This window comes from Lontra canadensis, unplaced genomic scaffold, assembly GCF_010015895.1.
Source record: "Lontra canadensis isolate GAN:19392208 unplaced genomic scaffold, GSC_riverotter_1.0 scaffold47, whole genome shotgun sequence".
NCBI lineage: Eukaryota > Metazoa > Chordata > Mammalia > Carnivora > Mustelidae > Lontra > Lontra canadensis.
The window spans coordinates 11,326,655-11,347,912 of NW_022631041.1; the positions used below are offsets into that span (position 1 = coordinate 11,326,655).

General features: G+C 39.4%; 1 protein-coding gene and 1 pseudogene across 1 annotated transcript; one reads left to right on the top strand and one right to left on the bottom strand.

Annotated features, from left to right (window-relative positions):
• The window catches only part of LOC116876705, a 32,389-nt pseudogene extending 24,093 nt beyond the window's left edge, over positions 1-8,296 (top strand).
• A 4,083-nt stretch (positions 8,297-12,379) lies between these two features.
• Positions 12,380-18,500, bottom strand: LOC116876802 (cytochrome c oxidase subunit 7A2, mitochondrial). The gene is made up of 4 exons (XM_032873168.1): positions 18,373-18,500; positions 17,017-17,106; positions 14,144-14,228; positions 12,380-12,584 (listed from the first exon to the last, which is right to left on the bottom strand). The coding sequence occupies exons 1-4, from the start codon at positions 18,388-18,390 to the stop codon at positions 12,526-12,528; spliced, it is 252 nt and encodes an 83-aa protein (XP_032729059.1). The 5' UTR covers positions 18,391-18,500; the 3' UTR covers positions 12,380-12,525.
• Between the last annotated feature and the right edge of the window lie 2,758 nt (positions 18,501-21,258).

Below are 21,258 nucleotides of genomic sequence, written 5' to 3' on the forward strand. Positions count from 1 at the left end.
CTGAACCTCTTTTTATCCCCTCCCCCCGCCCACTCAAGATTTGGGATCTCTTTTGATTTGGCTAAAGCATATTTTCCTGGGGTTGTTGCCACCCTTTCAGTATTTTATTTACTCCTTCATATACTCTTATCTGGACAAAATGACAAGGCGGAAAAATTCACCACAAAAAAAAGAACAAGAGGCAGTACCAAAGGCTAGGGACCTAATCAATACAGACATTGGTAATATGTCAGATCTAGAGTTCAGAATGACGATTCTCAAGGTTCTAGCCAGGCTCGAAAAAGGCATGGAAGATATTAGAGAAACCCTCTCGGGAGATATAAAAGCCCTTTCTGGAGAAATAAAAGAACTAAAATCTAATCAAATTGAAATCAAAAAAGCTATTAATGAGGTGCAATCAAAAATGGAGGCTCTCACTGCTAGGATAAATGAGGCAGAAGAAAGAATTAGCGATATAGAAGACCAAATGACAGAGAATAAAGAAGCTGAGCAAAAGAGGGACAAACAGCTACCAGACCACGAGGGCAGAATTCGAGAGATAAGTGACACCATAAGACGAAACAACATTAGAATAATTGGGATTCCAGAAGAAGAAGAAAGAGAGAGGGGAGCAGAAGGTATATTGGAGAGAATTATTGGAGAGAATTTCCCCAATATGGCAAAGGGAACAAGCATCAAAATCCAGGAGGTTCAGAGAACCCCCCTCAAAATCAATAAGAATAGGTCCACACCCCGTCACCTAATAGTAAAATTTACAAGTCTTAGTGACAAAGAGAAAATCCTGAAAGCAGCCTGGGAGAAGAAGTCTGTAACATACAATGGTAAAAATATTAGATTGGCAGCAGACTTATCCACAGAGACCTGGCAGGCCAGAAAGAGCTGGCATGATATATTCAGAGTACTAAACGAGAAAAACATGCAGCCAAGAATACTATATCCAGCTAGGCTATCATTGAAAATAGAAGGAGAGATTAAAAGTTTCCAGGACAAACAAAAACTGAAAGAATTTGCAAACGCCAAACCAGCTCTACAGGAAATATTGAAAGGGGTCCTCTAAGCAAAGAGAGACCCTAAAAGTAGTAGATCAGAAAGGAACAGAGACAATATACAATAACAGTCACCTTACAGGCAATACAATGGCACTAAATTCATATCTCTCAATAGTTACCCTGAATGTTAATGGGCTAAATGCCCCAATCAAAAGACACAGGGTATCAGAATGGATAAAAAAACAAAACCCATCTATATGTTGCCTACAAGAAACTCATTTTAAACCCATAGACACCTCCAGATTTAAAGTGAGGGGGTGGAAAAGAATTTACCATGCTAATGGACATCAGAAGAAAGCAGGAGTGGCAATCCTTATATCAGATCAATTAGATTTTATTTTTTTTTTAAACATTTTATTTATTTGACAGACAGAATACAAGTAGGCAGAGAGGCAGGCAGAGAGAGAGAGGAAGGGAAGCAGGCTCCCTACTGAGCAGAAAGCCTGATGTGGGGCTCGATCCCAGGACCCTGGGATCATGACCTGAGCTGAAGGCAGAGGCTTTAACCCACTGAGCCACCCAGGCGCCCCAGATCAATTAGATTTTAAACCAAAGACTATAATAAGAGATGAAGAAGGACATATATCATACTCAAAGGATCTGTCCAACAAGAAGATCTAACAATTTTAAATATCTATGCCCCTAACGTGGGAGCAGCCAACTATATAAACCAATTAATAACAAAATCAAAGAAACACATCGACAATCATACAATAATCGTAGGGGACTTTAACACTCCCCTCACTGAAATGGACAGATCATCCAAGCAAAAGATCAACAAGGAAATAAAGGCCTTAAATGACACACTGGACCAGATGGACATCACAGATATATTCAGAACATTTCATCCCAAAGCAACAGAATACACATTCTTCTCTAGTGCACATGGAACATTCTCCAGAATAGATCACATCCTTGGTTCTAAATCAGGTCTCAACTGGTATCAAAAGATTGGGATGATTCCCTGCATATTTTCAGACCACAATGCCCTGAAACTAGAACTCAATCACAAGAGGAAATTTGTTAAGAACCCAAATACATGGCGACTAAACAGCATCCTTCTAAAGAATGAATGGTTCAACCAGGAAATTAAAGAAGAATTGAAAAAATTCATGGAAACAAATGATAATGAAAATACAACAGTTCAAAATCTGTGGGATACAACAAAGGCAGTCCTGAGAGGAAAATATATAGCGGTACAAGCCTTTCTCAAGAAACAAGAAAGGTCTCAGGTACACAACCTAACCCTACACCTAAAGGAGCTGGAGAAAGAACAAGAAAGAAACCCTAAACCCAGCAGGAGAAGAGAAATCATAAAGATCAGAGCAGAAATCAATGAAATAGAAACCAAAAAAACAATAGAACACATCAACGAAACTAGGAGCTGGTTCTTTGAAAGAATTAATAAGATTGATAAACCCCTGGCCAGACTTATCAAAAAGAAAAGAGAAAGGACCCAAATAAATAAAATCATGAATGAAAGAGGAGAGATCACAACTAACACCCAAGAAATACAGACAATTATAAGAACATATTATGAGCAACTCTATGCCAACAAATTTGACAATCTGGAAGAAATGGATGCATTCCTAGAGACATATAAACTACCACAACTGAACCAGGAAGAAATAGAAAGCCTGAACAGACCCATAACCAGTAAGGAGATTGAAACAGTCATCAAAAATCTCCAAACAAACAAAAGCCCAGGGCCAGACGGCTTCCCAGGGGAATTCTACCAAACATTTAAAGAAGAACTAATTCCTATACTCCTGAGACTGTTCCAAAAAATAGAAATGGAAGGAAAACTTCCAAACTCATTTTATGAGGCCAGCATCACCTTGATCCCCAAACCAGACAAGGATCCCATCAAAAAAGAGAACTACAGACCAATATCCTTGATGAACACAGATGCAAAAATTCTCACCAAAATACTAGCCAATAGGATTCAACAGTACATTAAAAGGATTATTCACCACGACCAAGTGGGATTTATTCCAGGGCTGCAAGGTTGGTTCAACATCCGCAAATCAATCAATGTGATACAACACATTAATAAAAGAAAGAACAGGAACCATATGATACTCTCCATAGATGCTGAAAAAGCATTTGACAAAGTACAGCATCCCTTCCTGATCAAAACTCTTCAAAGTGTAGGGATAGAGAGCACATACCTCAATATTATCAAAGCCATCTATGAAAAACCCATCGCAAATATCATTCTCAATGGAGAAAAACTGAAAGCATTTCCGCTAAGGTCAGGAACACGGCAGGGATGTCCGTTATCACCACTGCTATTCAACATAGTACTAGAAGTCCTAGCCTCAGCAATCAGACAACAAAAAGAAATTAAAGGCATCCAAATCGGCAAAGAAGAAGTCAAACTATCATTCTTCGCAGATGATATGATACTCTATGTGGAAAACCCAAAAGACTCCACTCCAAAACTGCTAGAACTTGTACAGGAATTCAGTAAAGTTTCAGGATATAAAATCAATGCACAGAAATCAGTCGCATTTCTCTACACCAACAACAAGACAGAAGAAAGAGAAATTAAGGAGTCCATCCCATTTACAATTGCACCCAAAACTATAAGATACCTGGGAATAAACCTAACCAAAGAGACTAAGAATCTATACACAGAAAACTATAAAGTACTCATGAAAGAAATTGAGGAACACACAAAGAAATGGAAAAATGTTCCATGCTCCTGGATTGGAAGAATAAATATTGTGAAAATGTCTATGCTACCTAAAGCAATCTACACGTTTAATGCAATTCCTATCAAAGTACCATCCATTTTTTTCAAAGAAATGGAATAAATAATCCTAAAATTTATATGGAACCAGAAAAGACCGCGAATAGCCAAAGGAATATTGAAAAAGAAAGCCAAAGTTGGTGGCATCACAATTCCGGACTTCAAGCTCTATTACAAAGCTGTCATCATCAAGACAGCATGGTACTGGCACAAAAACAGACACATAGACCAATGGAACAGAATAGAGAGCCCAGAAATAGACCCTCAACTCTATGGTCAACTAATCTTCGACAAAGCAGGAAAGAATGTCCAATGGAAAAAAGACAGCCTCTTCAATAAATGGTGTTGGGAAAATTGGATAGCCACATGCAGAAAAATGAAATTGGATCATTTCCTTACACCACACACGAAAATAGACTCAAAATGGATGAAGGACCTCAATGTGAGAAAGGAATCCATCAAAATCCTTGAGGAGAACACAGGCAGCAACCTCTTTGACCTCAGCCGCAGCAACATCTTCGTAGGAACATTGCCAAAGGCAAGGGAAGCAAGGGCAAAAATGAACTATTGGGATTTTATCAAGATCAAAAGCTTTTGCACAGCAAAGGAAACAGTTAACAAAACCAAAAGACAACTGACAGAATGGGAGAAGATATTTGCAAACGACATATCAGATAAAGGGCTAGTGTCCAGAATCTATAAAGAACTTAGCAAACTCAACACCCAAAGAACAAATAATCCAATCAAGAAATGGGCAGAAGACATGAATAGACATTTCTGCAAAGAAGACATCCAGATGGCCAACAGACACATGAAAAAGTGCTCCATATCACTTGGCATCAGGGAAATACAAATCAAAACCACAATGAGATACCACCTCACACCAGTCAGAATGGCTAAAATTAACAAGTCCGGAAATGACAGATGCTGGCGAGGATGTGGAGAAAGGGGAACCCTCCTACACTGTTGGTGGGAATGCAAACTGGTGCAACCACTCTGGAAAACAGCATGGAGGTTCCTCAAAATGTTGAAAATAGAACTACCCTATGACCCAGCAATTGCACTGCTGGGTATTTACCCTAAAGATACAAACGTAGTGATCCGAAGGGGCACGTGCACCCGAATGTTTATAGCAGCAATGTCTACAATAGCCAAACTATGGAAAGAACCTAGATGTCCATCAACAGACGAATGGATAAAGAAGATGTGGTATATATACACAATGGAATACTATGCAGCCATCAAAAGAAATGAAATCTTGCCATTTGCGACAACGTGGATGGAACTAGAGGGTATCATGCTTAGCGAAATAAGTCAATCAGAGAAAGACAACTATCATATGATCTCCCTGATATGAGGGAGAGGAGATGCAACATGGGGGGTTAATGGGGTAGGAGAAGAGTAAATGAAACAAGTTGGGATTGGGAGGGAGACAAACCATAAGTGACTCTTAATCTCACAAAACAAACTGAGGGTTGCTGGGGAGAGGGGGGTTGGGGGGGTGGGGTTATGGACATTGGGGAGGGTATGTGCTATGGTGAGTGCTGTGAAGTGTGTAAACCTGGCGATTCACAGACCTGTACCCCTGGGGAAAAAATAAATATATGTTTATAAAAAATTTTAAAAAAAAAAGAAAAGAGAGAGAATAAAAAGTTGCCCATCATTCAGATGCAGATTTATCAAACATAATATAATGTTGCATCAATGACGAGCAGTGTTCAAAGACAACAAAGTCTTTGGGGTGGGGAGAAATGAGTAAAGTTGTCTTAAGTATTTTTCTTCTCTCCTCACCTAGGAAGTAACATGGTACATAGCAGATAAAGAATTGGTTTTGGAAGGGGCACCTGGGTGGCTCAGTGGGTTAAGCCTCTGCCTTTGGCCTAGGTCATGATCTTAAGGTCCTGGGATCAAGCCCCACATGGGGCTCTCTGCTCAGCAGGGAGTCTGCTTCCCCCTCTCTCTGCCTGCCTCTCTGCCTACTTGTGACCTCCCTCTCTGTCAAATAAATAAACCAAATTAAAAAAAAAAGAATTGGTTTTGGAATAAGACAGATCTAGATCCAAAGTCTAATTCGCATGTAATTGCTGCGTGTTTAATCTGTTGCTAACTGTACTTCGTTAGTTTCTAGTTCTTGCTAGTAATAGTTAAAAAAGCTGGCTGGGATTGAGTGGCCACATGTTCATTTATTTTTAAACTTCTTGTTAAATCAGTACTATGGCTATCAGATTGTGTTGCATAATATTATGAAAACAAAAAAGATCAATCTAGAGACTGTGTAGGGACATGGCCGTTTGTTGTGATAGTCACTGGGGAAGAGATCACAATTGCTGCTTTGTCCAGCTTCCTATGTTCCAACATTTTTCTGTCTTCTTTTTCCAATTCAACCATGCAAAGTAATTTCCTTTTCCCCCAGAATGCTTTTCTCCTGACATTTATCACAGCTAACTCCTTTTTTTCTGGTCTCAGTTCAACTGAGGCCTTCTCTAGCTTCCATTCCATCATTTTTCCTAAGAAATCACACTGTTGATTCCTTTATGGCAGTTCCTACTATAGACCATTATCATGCTTATGAATCTATATAGTGGTCTATCTCCTCTAACTAGAACAAAGTAGGTTTTCAATAAGCAGTTGCTGGATGGTCAGATAGATGGATGGCTGATGGATAGATGAAGGACAGGGTCTGATGAAGATCTCCTCTATTCATAATCTGACCACTTTTGATTACCTCTATGACTAACACCTGTGCATTGCCTCCAACATTTCCCAACTAGATTGTTGCAGTGGGCTTCTTAATGGGTCTGCCTGCTACTACCCTGGGCCCCCTATGGCCTACTTCAACATCATAGTCAAGCTAATCCCCTTAAAAACATGTAAGTCCGTCTTCTGCAAAAAAACAAAAACAAAACAAAAGAAACAAAAAAATCTGCAACGACTTCCCATATCCCTCAAAGTAAAAGCCAAAGTCCTTACAACAGTCTCAAGTCCCCACTTAGTGTGGTCCCTCCTTACCTCTCTGACTTCTCTTCATTCTTCATCGAGAACTGGTATTGCCATCCTCTTCCCTGAACATGCGAGGGATTTAAGGCATTTGCTCAAGACTGTTCCCTCTTCCCATAATGTTTTCCCCCCATATATCTGAGTGACTAACAATCCTCACCTTTTAGTCTTTATTTAAAAGTTATCCTCACACCTTATTTACCACTGCCCCCAATTACCTCACCCACATGCCAGCTCTCCCTGTTGGTCTTTTTCCGCTAAGAACTTACTACCTTTTCACATTCTTTCCTGCCACCTTTCACTCTCATGTAAACTCTGTTCACCCATGATTCCCAGACACATACGACAGTGTCTGGCACGTAGTAGGCACTCAGTTATCTCTTAACCTGAATGATTAATCTTGGTGTATATATAGAAGAGTCCTGGTAGTGGATTACAACATGTTGCTCTCCACGTGAATGTATCCAGGACCCAAGAAGTTCAGTCTAGATGCCTGTGGAATTGCCAGCTTTGGGGAGCTTATGCAAAACTCTCTCAAACAGCAGGAAGGAATCTCTGCAAACCCTGAAACAAAGTGCCTATAACAGCATCATAATTCTTGTTTTTATCATTCTTGTATTCTCCGTATCCATTTGCATTTGTGTTCCCTAAGGAAATCTTTTTGAAACACTCCTGTCTGCCCTAAAAGACCAGTAATGGTCACCATTTATTAATCATCTAAGTACTGTTTAGGGTAAATGGTACAGTTGTGGTTCCATAAGATGATACAATATTAGTGGGAAAGTCAGGAAACCCTGCTTTTGTTGGTTGCCGGCTGCGGAACCCACCAGAACTAATTTAAGCAAAATGGGGAAGTTATTTGCCAATGGACTGCAACCAAGCCTAAGAACAGGCATGGATATGGTTGTGGGCATCAGAAATCAGAGCTAGGAACCGAAATGCTTCCAGGTAGTCTTCTTCGGTGTTGATTTTTTTTTTAACAGCCTGTAAGCCATGATGTCCCTAGTCCGAGTCGGCGCTGGAGCGGGAGTCCTGGCGGGAGTCCGGGCAGGAGCGGGGCGCCGCGGGCAAAGGACAGCGAGCACCTGCTACAGGGGCGGCCGCTCGCCTACTACCTGGACGCCTGGTCGGCGACTTCGCCAGCGGCCCGCGTGGCTACCGCGCCCCCGCGGCCGCCCCACACTCACCGGTCACAGAACACCCACCCAACCCCCCAGCGTCTACAACACCCACAGTCGATATACCACCAGGTATCCTGCCAATTCCGTTGTCGTTGGAGGCTGCCCGATCCGTAGAGTCGGGTTTCGGAGGACCCTTCACCTCCCAGGGCGTCTTCTGAACCATCATTTTGTTCCCATTTGGGTTCATCTGCCGTTTCGCCCTGAGGAAGCAAAGATGCCCCAACTGTGGAGCAAACTACTTAAATGGACCAACACACCCGGCTTTCCGACAGCCCGCTTTTTCCAATGTAAATGTGTACAATAGCCTCATTTGATTAAACTTTCAGGACTGTTGTGTAAAGTGAGGTGGGATAGCTTTGGCGTGTGACTGCGGTTTCCTGGGCACAGGGGTCGCGAAGCGTGGAGACGCAGCAGCACTGCTCCTAGGGTTCATGACCACCCAGTAAAGCACGGCTTATAGTTTTTGCAGTCTTCAATCTGAGAAAGGCGAGAAATAATGTTTTAAATAAATGTGATTCAGGGGCACCTGGCTGACTCAATAGGTTAAGCATCTGCCTTCAGATGAGGTTATGATTTTAGGATCCTGGGATTGAGCCCCACCCACCCTGGCGGCCTCCCTGCTCAGTGGGGAGTCTTCTCCTTCTACACCTGTTTGTGCCCTTTCTCTCAAATAAATAAAATATTAAACATAAGATTCATGCCACTGTAAAAACAACTGGGGGAAAGGCTTTTAGTTGCCAACCCAATACTCAGTCTCCCCTTATTATACAGAATTCCAATTGCATTTGCCAATCTGCCCAGCTAAGACATTTCCTGACCACTCTGAAACCAGGCATGATCATGAGACAGAGCTCTGGCCGAAGACATCTAAGCCGAGGGCTCTGTTTGGAGCTTCTAAGGCTCTTTAAAGAGAGCTCACCCAATTAGTGTGTCCTCTTTCACCAACCCTTCTTCCTGCAGGGAAATGGTCTGGAGCCCTAGCAGTGATTCTCTCAAGAACGAAAACCACACCCTAAGGAGAGCTGAAAGACAGAAGTACCTAGGATGTGGATCAAATTATAAGCCCGTCCTACCTAAGCCCTGACAGGCTCATAGTCCCTGGCTTTGTGTCTAGTTTATAGGGATAGGAGATGAAAAGATACTGTCCCTTTCCCCAGAAAGTTAACAACAGAAGCAACTAACTTTTGTTGCACACTTGGTATGTATCAGAAGTCACCCTTAGTGCTTTACATGCATTAGAAAAAAAAAAAAAAAGTGGGGCGCCTGGGTAGCTCAGTTGTTAAGCATGTGCCTTCAGCTGGGGTCATGAGCCCTGGGATGGAAGCTGCTCAGCAGGAAGCCTGTTTCTCCCTCTCCTACTCCCTCTATTTGTGTTCCCTCTCTCGCTGTGTCTCTGCCAAATAAAGTCTTTTAAAAAAATATGCATTAAGCATTATTCCATTTATAGGAAGGAGGATAAACATTTAGCAAGGTTAGCTACCCATGGTAATCCAAGGCTTGAAGCTGGGTCTTCTGTCATTTGTATGATTAACTACAATGTTATACAGGTTCCCAGTCTTACCAACTGTATTTCAAATTTGAATTCAAAGGGATGAAAGCCTTTTTTTTTTTTTAAGATTTTATTTATTTGAGAGAGAGAGAGATCACAAGTAGGCAGAGAGGCAGGCAGAGAGAGAGAGGGGGAAGCAGGCTCCCTGCTGAGCAGAGAGCCCCATGTGGGGCTCGATCCCAGGACCCTGAGATCATGACCTGAGCGGAAGGCAGAGGCTTAACCCACTGAGCCACCCAGGCGCCCGGAAGAAAGTCTTGATGAAGGTGAGTACAAGGAACATGGGAGCAAAGGGGAGAATGTCAAACTTTCCAGCAGAATCTTGGGCGCTTACCAGGAGTGTCAAAAATGAATATGCACGCACCAAGAAGCAGAGCAATATGGTCGATGATCAGCATGCTTAGTTTGGATCTTTAATGTTAAGTGGAAGAGACAGATGTTAAATAGGTAGGGAGGTTATAAATTATAGCATCAATAATGAAACTGAGTAGGAACTGGAGACTATCCTGCTCACTCTTCCAGGAAGCTTGACTGTATGCGGAGATGGAAGTCTGCAGGATACTCATATTTGCGTACATCGCTGTTAAGTGTGTTGAAGCTACCCCAGTCAACATTTAAGCAAACACATCATAAGATAAAGTATCCTGGAATGATTTGAAATCTTCTGCTCTTATTTGTAGCTTTGTGTAAATTGCATGCCCTCTGAGCTTGTTTCTTCATTTGTAAATAGTTTAATTTCATTTAGAACAGCTATAGACTACAAATGTAACTTTGAGCATAATACCAATTATAACAAAATTAGATGTATCTCCTATGATATTTATATTAATGGGATAACATCACAGAATTCCTTCGACTTATTAATGGGTACTAATCTCAAAGAGACCATACTGTCTGAAAAAGATAGGAGATTGGAATGAAGTTTGTATCCCAAAGGCCACATTTTCAACACCTCTTAAGGACTCTAATCTAAGGACTTTTGGTTAGTCTTTGAAATCTATCAATAATTTTAACAGCTCTTTCAATAAATGCTAAGTATAGCACATTTTCACAGGACTCTGTCCAGCAACCCTTACTCTGGAATCTTGGCCCTTGGTCCCTCCCCATCTCCACTCCTGGTTACAATGCAGATTTTTTAAGTGAAGGGCAAATACTTAAATCCAGCATTTATTTTTAAAAATTTTCAAGTATCTTAAGTGCTCAACTTACTTTTACTTTATCCAATCTTGCCATATTAGTATAGCCCAAACAGAACATTTTCACAGGAAAAATGTTTTCTAAATTATGTCAGAAATAGTATAGAAGCACCTCTCACAATATTGAGATAAAGGCTATCAGAGGGTATCACTTTTTTACTACATAGCCATGCCTTTTAAATGTCATTAAAAGCATTTCAAATCACATTTACGGGAAGTTAAGTTCTTTGTAAGATGCTGACAAATATAGCTTGTTTCAAAATATTACCAGTGGTTGCTTTTTAGCTCCAAATCACCAAACTGGACCAAATTCCAGCCCAACCTAAGAACTCTCTCAGCATTTAAAGATGTCTGTTATTTACTCTACTCCTTTCCTTCTAAAGCAGTGTTCTTTGCTGGTATTAGTAATAGGATTCTGTCAGAAGTTAGGCATTCCTGCATGGTATGGCTACCAAGATCCTTTCTAGTCTATGAGATTCAAGGCTGAGACATCTCCTATTAGGTACCTTTTGAAATGGATTTATACTTTAATGTTTGAACATGAAGACTTAGATTGGCTATTTCACATTTGACTCATTTTTCGCAAATGTATTACTTTTCTTGAATTTTATGCAGAAATTGAAATTTATTTTTTAGAGAAGCGGCAGGGGAGGGGATAAAGATTGGTGCAAAGAGGGAGAATCTTAAGCAGGCTTCACAACCAGTGAGAAGCCTAACAGGGGGGGTTGATTTCACAACGCTGAGATCATGACCTGAGCTGAAATCAAGAGGTGGACACATAACCAACTGAGCTACCCAGGCATCCCCAGAAACTGAAGTTTATAAACTTTTACTTATTGATTTCCCCTAGATCGAATGAATGCACCTAGTCTCTAAACTGCAGTGTTACAAACATACACGTACCAGAGGAGATGACCAAGCCTGACTCCTTCTTAAGTTCCCCTAAATTGCTTTTAGAAATGAACTAAGTGGGTGCCTGGGTGGCTCAGTGCGTTAAGCCTCTGCCTTCAGCTCAGGTCATGATCTCAGGGTCCTGGGATGGAGTCCCAAGTCGGGCTCTCTGCTCAGCAGGAAGCCTCCTTCCTCCTCTCTCTCTGCCTGCCTCTCTGCCTACTTGTAATCTCTGTGTGTCAAATAAATAAATAAAATCTTAAAAAAAAAAAAAGAAAGAAAGAAATGAACTAAGTATTTTATGGGAAGTTACCCTTTATGTTACAGAATAACAGAAGCCCACTGTTAGTGTGAAAGAACAAGTCCTGAATTATTTTATAGCTTCTCTACTAAAGCCTAATTCTAAGCTGCAAAACACACCCAAGATTTAAACATATGCAACATAGCTGAGAAAAAGAAAGACACTTGAATCCCAGGAGCCAAAACTGATCTGCTTCCACTAACCCTAGATTCTAGGGAGGGAAGGAATTCAAAGAAATATACTTTCAAGGGTCACAGTCATTTAAGGCCATTCACTGTATAAGTCTGAGCTGCTATATTATATTAAATAATTTATATAAATAAAATGTCACTAATATCACAATGGTATTTTATATGACCCCAATGACAAAAGAACCATTTTTTTTTTGGTCCCTACCTAAGATTTACTAGGCTGATCAAAAATTAAAATTATTGGTATAAAGTGATAATATAAGACAAAGCATGGTAAAGACTGCTTTATTGGTGGCAGTTAGTATAAGTCAATAAATATTGATCCCCAAATAACTCATTTATTATTTATCAGTTACTGGTCCATAGAGAGCTGAACGAAACTGACCCAACTGCCTGCTGAGATGATAAACTGGAGTCAATCCTGCTTCTTGGGAAATGAAGCCATAGCTAGCTGATATATGGCATATGCTGTTCCTGAAAAATAAAAAGAAACAAAAAAAGAACTTATAAGAAAATCTGAGATTTACATGGAAACCTAATATTCCAGCTAAAAAGTCACAGGAGAGAGTCAAGTCTGGCATTAAGACTACTTCTATGGGAACATAAAAGTATTTTGATAGGTACTGGCAAAATTTAAAATAAATATATGTTAAACACATCTAATCTCTTTTTTTTAAGGACTTTACTTATTTGACAGGGAGAGAGAAAGACAGCATGAGCAGGGGGAGTGCCCGACAAAGGCAGAAGCTTAACCGACTGAACCACCCAGGCACCCCTAATCTAGATTTAGTATCAGTTAACTTCTACAGAAAGTGTTAGATACAGTACAATAATGTATTTGTCAGCTTGGTAACATGTAAAAAAATTTTTAAGTAAGATTAAGAACATACGTAAAGGTCATTTCCAATTTAACCTGAGATTGCCTGAGAAATGCTAAGAATGATTCAAATATCAAAAAAGAGGTCAAAATATGCAAGCATTCCCTAAAGTATATTATCAGTGTAAAACCAAGAGTGACACATTTAAATTATCAAGTTTAATAGCTAATAAGTGAAAAATTATTAAAACTAACCACCAGAACTTATGGTGTACTATATGCTGGCTAAATGAAAATAATAAAAAAAAATAAAAAATAAAACTACCAGAATACCTAAGAAATAGTCACACTGATCAAAAAGAATTTAGGACTTTATCTTAAGAGAGCCCAAATGCCACTATCTAGTTGTTGTCTTTAATCATAAATATCCCTTCACTGTATTCAATTTAAGCCAAAGAAAGCACCTTGGCATGAGCAGAAGGACTGTGTAATTAGGGCTCAAATTTCAGCTTTTCCACAAAGAGGGAGTATTATCTTGAGTAACTAACACAATTTCTTCAAGTTTAATATAAGGACACATTACAAACTTAATACAAGGGTTACAAAAATTCCTTTATGTGGCATTCTTATCAACAGGACAAGCAAACAGTAATCTCCCAAATATTGTTTCCCTTCCTCCCCCAGAGAGCAATCATTCAAATTCTTAACTCTGCTCCGAGTATACCAATTTGTGATATTCCACTGCTAATATTGAACAACAGACCTGCACAAACCACAGAAAAAATATCAAAGCATTTTTGGGTATAGTAGTAACTATTGATCTATACAGGTTTTGTTTCTGTCATAACCATGGATGTTTAATGTAGGTGTAAAATGTTTTTTATTATGTATCACAGTAAAAATGTTCAAAAAAAGCCCCTGTTACAGTAGATGGGGTAGAGTACAGGGTCTGTAGGGCCACCGTGAGCACACTCAGAAAGTTACCTGTGTCACAAATACTCATCCAACATTACTGGTTTATTTTTTTTAAGATATTAAAATGCTCTTATATAATATGTATCAATCATCCTCTTGAATCTCTTACATGCAAAGCATTATGATCTCAGATTCTGGAGAGAGACTTCCTATGTTAAAATACTGGCAAAGTAAAAGCAAAGATGTTGTTAGTTATCCCTCCTGTTACTTATCTGTAAGTCAAGCACTCCAAATATCTTACCACCAACTGTAAGCACCATAGTAGCTCTATACAGGAGGGCATCAGCTACTCCACCCTTTAGATGCACTGGAATTCCATTATCCTCCTAGATTAAAAAATGATAATAATTAATACATGTGTGATCTGTTTTCAACTAAGTTCAGAAAAGACTAACCCATTTATATAAAATTAAGCACCTTCTTAAACCCCTGGAATTAAAATACTGCAAACATCAAAATGAAAAGACTACAATTTTCCTGACTGACTCCACATCCACTAAATTATTAAAATAAGAACTCCCAAAAGTCAATATTCTTTCTCTTAAATTTAGTGAGATCCAATAAAGATGTTCTTTCCAAGGAATATATAAATGTTAAAGCTGTGAAAATATACTGATTGAGTTCATCAACAGAATTATTAAAAAGATCAGTAACCATCACACTTTAATCACAAGATTTATTTTTTTCTTAAAAAAGGGGGGGGTGTTTATAACCTTAACCCCTAGTCCAGCACCTGGCATATAGTAGATATTTAATATATCTATTAAATGTAAGTATTTTATTTTTATGCAACATACAATGGTCTCTGACTTAAAAATGGTTCAACCTACAATTTCTCAACTTTACAATGCTGTGAAGTAATACATATTCAGTAGAAACTGTAATTTAAATTCTGAATTTTTATCTTTTCCCAGGCTAGTGATATGCAGTACGATACTCCCTCAAGATGCAGGGCAGTGACAGCTGGCCACAACTCCCGGACAGCCACACAGTCAGGAAGTTAAACAACCAATAATACACTTACAATCATTTTGTATCCATAAAGCCATTCTGTTTTTCACTTTCAGTACAGTATTCAAGAAATTACGTAAGATATTCAACACTTTATTATAAAAGACTTTGTTAGATGACTTTGCCCAACTCAAGCTAATGTATGTGTTCTGAGCTTGTTTAAGGTAGGTTAAGCTACATTTAGTAGGTTAAGTATATTAAATGAATCTTCAACTTAAAATGTTTTCCATTTATGATGGGTTATTATGACGTAATGACATAACCCATCGAAATCAAGGAAGATCAGTACAGAATACTTTTTAACCACTTAAAATTTTATCTGGGAAAACCAGAGATCACCCCAGGAAAACAAAACAAAAATATCACTAATAATTTAACTACTTATAAAGGCTAACCACTCTATCCCACCATCTTTCCTTATGTGAAAACCACCATTAACAAAACAGCAAGTTACCTATCCACAAATATATTCTTTTAAAGATTTATATATTTACTTTAGAGAGACAGCATATGCACGCGCGCGCACACACACATACACACACACACACACACACACACGGGGAATAGGGAGAAAATTCCAAGCCTGCTCAGGCGCTGAGCAGGGAGTCTGACACGGGGCTTGATCCCAGGACCCTGAGATCATGACAGCTGCTTAACCGACTGAGTCACCCCCGTGCCCCTACTTAATGGTATCTTAAAAACCATTCTGTCAGTCCCTTTATGCCCACCTTATTCCTTTTAATGGTTACAGATCATTCCAGTGTGCAAAATTACCATAACTGAACTAGCTAGTCTCCTATTAATGAGTATTTAAGTTGTTAGGGTTTTTTTGGTATTAAAATCCTATATGGAATAATCTTTTGCCTTTTCTTATATTCTCATGCTACTAGTTCTGCAGAAAAGATTTATTTATTTTATTTTATTATTTTAATTTTATTTATTTATTTGACAGACAGAGATCACAAGTAGGCAGAGAGGCAGGCAGAGAGAGATAGAGAAGAGGAAGCAGGCTCCCTGCGGAGCAGACAGCCCGATGCGGGATTCGATCCCCGGACCCTGGGATCATGACCTGAGCCGAAGGCAGAGGCTTTAACTCACTGAGCCACCCAGGCACCCCAAGATTTATTTATTTTAGAAACGGAGAGTGTTCCCTCTATAAAATTTTTACTTGTCAATCATATGTCAATAAAACTGGAAAAAATATATTTTCTTCTAATATGTTTTGCAGGAGAAGCATTTTTATCTGCAGTTTATCTTTTTTTTTTCTTTAAAAGATTTTATTTGAGAGAGAGAGCACAAGTAGCAGGGGGTTGTGGGACAGACACAGAGAGGGAGAAACAGGCTCCCAACTGAGCAGAGAGCCCAACACAGGGCTTGATCCCAGGACCCTCGGATCATGATCTGAGCCAAAGGCAGATGCTTAACCAACTGAGCCACCCAGGCACCCCTGCAATTTATCTTTTAATATACAATACAGAAGGGGCACCTGGGTGGCTCGGTGGTTAAAGCCTCTGCCTTCGGCTCAGGTCATGATCTCAGGGTCCTGGGATCGAGTCCCGCATCGGGCTCTCTGCTCAACAGGTAGCCTGCCTCCTCCTCCGGTCTCTCTCTGCCTGCCTCTCTGCCTACTTGTGATCTGTCTGTCAAGTAAATAAAAAAAAATCTTTAAAAAAAAAAAAAATATACAATACAGAAGGGATCGAACTTAACTTTATTTTTCCAATACCAATTTATCGTATCCTTTCCTCAGTGATGTGAAATAGCACCTTTAACATACATTCAATTTCTACATATAAATTTGTTCTGTTTCTCAGCCCTTTCTATGTTTCTATGTTTGTCTATTCTCATGCAACCACCCCAAAGAGTGCCAACACAATGTAACTTCTCCAAAGTGTCTTTGATATACCCTTTCCCTCTCATTTCTTCTGCTTCCCCAAGGGCCTCTTGTATACAGTAAATGCCTAGCTAGCTATCAATAGCTTATTATTCTTTTGCTATTACACCAGGATCAGTAACAATCAAACATGGCCAAATTTACTTCCTATCTCCACGTTCTAGTAATTACTCTTACAAGTAATAACTGTCTATAAAACATTTCAGTACCTGAAACAGCTTTTGTTTCTCTGGAACTTTATTTTCAAACTGCCTGCGTGAAGCAGTACTTATGGTCCTCTGGGCAATCTGACGAAGAGCCTGAGATGAAAAATTCACAGATGTTAGGCAGGTTTAGGTTTTACGGAACTTTCAAAACCAACCACTTTCAATCTTTACTATTACAGAAGAGGAAACTGCCAGTTAAAACATATCCAATTTGTCAGTAAGAAACCTAAACCAGCAGCCAAGTTTTGCAATTGGTTGTCCATCCACTACCCTTTATATTAAAATTCTGCAGGCTCCAAAAACCACATTCAAGTAGCAATTCATGCAGATTCTGAGCAAAAGAAAAAAAAAATCATCTTTACCTGAATTGTAGCATTATATAATCTTGAGTAAAATGCTGACATATTACAAAAATAAAGAGTGATTACAAAATACACTAAGTTCAAGTATTTTCATTTAATACTCTACCATATTATTAAAAATCTATTATTTGATACCAAAATAAAATGGCATGATTCCTACTTAATTAAAATGATTTCCCACTACATTTTTTTCTAAAACAAATCTTTAATAGGCTCTAATTCTTTTAAAAAAGAAACCTGCATTATATATCCAATTGAATTAAATAATGAAATAAATACGCACTCTATATTCCAAAATAAATGATACACTGAGGCTAAACAAAAACCTTATTTAATAATTACAAAAGCGAACGGTCACAGTTACATTTTCCTTCTCTTTTTCGAAGTTTTGGGAAAATATTTCACATGGTCAAAGCCGGTGGAGGAGTGAAGGACACTGACACTGCAGAACCTGAGGAAAGCAACACTACACTTCTGCCATGGCTGCTCCCAAAGTCCCAGCCAAAAGTGAATGACCTGCTTTTTAAACCGCATTCTGATGCTCACAAAGCTCAGAAACGTTGAAATTTAAAGCCTATCAAAATGCCATTGGAACATCTTCTGTCCGAGGCTTCCGGGTTATCAGAAACTTCCCACTTGGACTTTAGTTTTACTCGTATCAGAGGTAACGACTTCATGAATGACCTATAGGTTTAAGGGTGGCCACTAAGAACCCAAGGCTGAGTAACTCACCTCTGGTCACCTTCCCAGCCTCTCCACTCCCTTCATCTACCCAACACAGCCTGGGGCGAGAGGAACAGATAGAAGGGAAAGTAGCAGCAGGCGAAAAGGACATGAACCAAGGTGACTTCGGAAGTCGCCTTTTTCCACCTTTCTTCCCTCCCAGGAGAGGTTTCTCCGTCAAGGTCCCTTAGCTAAGGTCTCAGCTAAGGTCCCTTAGCCTCCACTCCCGACCTTCCCGCCCCGTAATAAGAACCCAAGCTAAGAAGCTCCTCACCAGCAGATTCCGCAGCATCTTGGCTCAGTTTATACCCACCAACCGCGACAACCGACCACCAAGAACGAAACTCTCCACACCGGAACCGGAACTACCTTCTGGCCTTGCGCAAGGTCAGGGAACACAAATATTTCCGGGCGGAGGCTGGGCTTGAGCTTCTCTAACCATAGAGAGTGAAAGAAAAGCGAGAGCGGCTGAACGGCTCTGGACGCTCTAGCCGATAGGCCGTTTCTGTCTCTTTGGCTCGTTTCCAACCTGGCCGAGGCCTTTTAGGCGGCGGTCGCTGGAGCTAAGGCTGGGAAAAGCAAACGACTTTTGAGACCAGTGAGGCTAAAAGTCAAGTGTTATGTACTTTTTAACTAGCTTACGTAAAATTAATATGAGGCCTATCGTAGAAAATTAGTGTATTTAGAAAGAGAAGTTGTTTTTAAAACTTGGCAAACTCGGAACTATTGTTAAGACGTTGAAAGAACACTGGGTTGGCTCAACTGTTATGAAGCTGCATGAAATACGAAACAAAAAGGATAACGCCTCTTACACGGATACAGTCCGTTTTCTCCGCTGACGAAACTTTGTGAGGGCGTTATTGGTCCTTGTGCTGGGTATATGCTGTAAGGAGCTGCGTCGAGATACCAATCTTTATCTTGTACCTTTGGATGCTGCAGAACTCCCCACGCAAGAAACGCTACCACAGTGTCCTGAAATTGCAGAAGCTGTTCGCTCATTTCTCCTTGTCTGGGAAAATGCTGAAAAGAGGGGGGAAATTTAATTGTGGGGCAAGAAATGGAATGGAAAATCTGGGCTCTTAAGTCCCACAGTCTCAGGTCGAACAGGGCACTTTCCTTGATTGGCGTTGCTAGGCAGAGCGATTATCGTACACAGCCTATCTTCTATCAGTTTTGCCTAAATACTGTCACATTGCAAATATATTCTCTGTGCCCACCAAATGTGTATATGTATATATAAACATATTTACCCTGTGTAAAAATATTTACCTTTCCACCTTTTTACAAACTAATTATTCCACTGTGATTTCAGATAGAAAGTGAATGATACATGGATTCAGTACAGGTGAAATGTGTAGATAAAAATTAGTAATATCAGGATTACTATTCTCATCTTTTGGGTTAGATTCACCAAGTTATCTTCCCCAGTTCAGGTTCTCGTCCTCACCAAGATTTATAGATAGCCAATTCATCTCTTCCCCAGATAAGGACGGAGGGGCTTAATCTCCTCTCTGTATTATGCACTGTGATCAAATCCCTGAGGACAGTTACCAGGTATCAATACCCGGAGATACAATTTTTTAAAAATTAGATTGTCTAGAATTTGCACTTTGTTAAAGTTGTATGTGCTGTCTTAGGTTCTCTCTGTCTAGATTGTAAATTTCTCAAGAACAGAGTTTTGTTTTTAATTTTTTACTGATCCCCTAGTACTGCTTAAAGGGTTAAAGGTTAGCCAGTAGATGAATTAAAGATATATACTGGGCAATAGATCGATACACTTAAAGAAGGACACGTATGGCTCTGTCCAAAAAGAACAAAGATTCACATAAATCAGATCCTAAAATAGATGTAAATCCTTATTTGCATGTCACTTAATACAATTTCCCCCTTTTTATTAGATCATTCCATCAATTTACAAACATATTCCCATATTAAACAAACATTTAAGTTACCATCCCATTTCTTTTCAAAGTGAAAAACATCTCTTTATACTTGTCTTTTCTTTCTCTCCTAATCTTTTTTTAATCCCATTTTGGGCAGGCTTTTGGTGCTTCTCCTAGGATCCCCAATGGCTTTTACATTGTTAAATAAGCTGTCAGTCTCAATATTTAAACTTTCCATCAGCAACATTTAACATAATTGATCACTCCTTTACAATGTACTTTGTTTTAACTTGGAAATAAGCCATAAATGCCATACAGTATAATATATAACATATATAATATATATATAGCAGTCTTAAGGAGCTTCCTCTATTCATTACCCTTTTGATGGTTCTCCATTTCAGCAATGTTTTTAGGTTCCTGAAACCTCGTCCTCTAATCTCTAAATTTCAGAGTACCACCTTTTTTTTTTTTTTTTTGAAACATTCAGCCCTTTTGTGATTTCATCCAAATGCCATGGAATACCATTTGTGTGTGGGCAACTCTCCAGCCTGACCTTTTCCTTACCCCAGACATCGCCACTTAGATGTCCAATGGGCATCTCAAACTTATGACTAAAACTGAATTCTACTCTCCACTCCCTATTTCCAAGGCTTTTTTTTTTTTCATTTCAAGCCCAAAACTCTGTCTTCCATCATACTCTATAAATTAACTCATTAGAAAATCCTATTGAATACGTATGCCTTTCAAAATATAATCTGACTCTGACCACTTCTCATTACTGCTACCACCACTTCAGGCCAACCCACCATCTCATGCTTGCATGACTACAAAAGCCTTAACTGGCTTCCCTACTTATACTTTTACACTTGAGTCTGTTTTCCACACAGTAATGATCCTTTTAAAGATTTAAGTTAGATAATGACTGTTTACAACTGTTTTCTTCACTGCTGTACTTGCAGTATCTGGACTAGTAACTGGCACATAGAAAATACTTAGTAATTATTGGTTAAATGAATAGTATGCCACCTGAAAGAACTTATTGAGAATAAACACTCAAAAAGTCTTGGATATTCATTGTACTTCTTTCAAACATTTTTCAGTCCCAGGATTCCTCACTCATTGTCTCCTTACTCTTGTTCTGTAACTTGTGATTATCCTGACATAAAAATATACCTGAAACTTGCCTGGGTGCCTATCAAACTTTTTGGATCTTCTCGAGCACACCTGAAATGCTTCTAAATTCGTAAGTTCATCCTCTGTAGCAGAATAGTTAT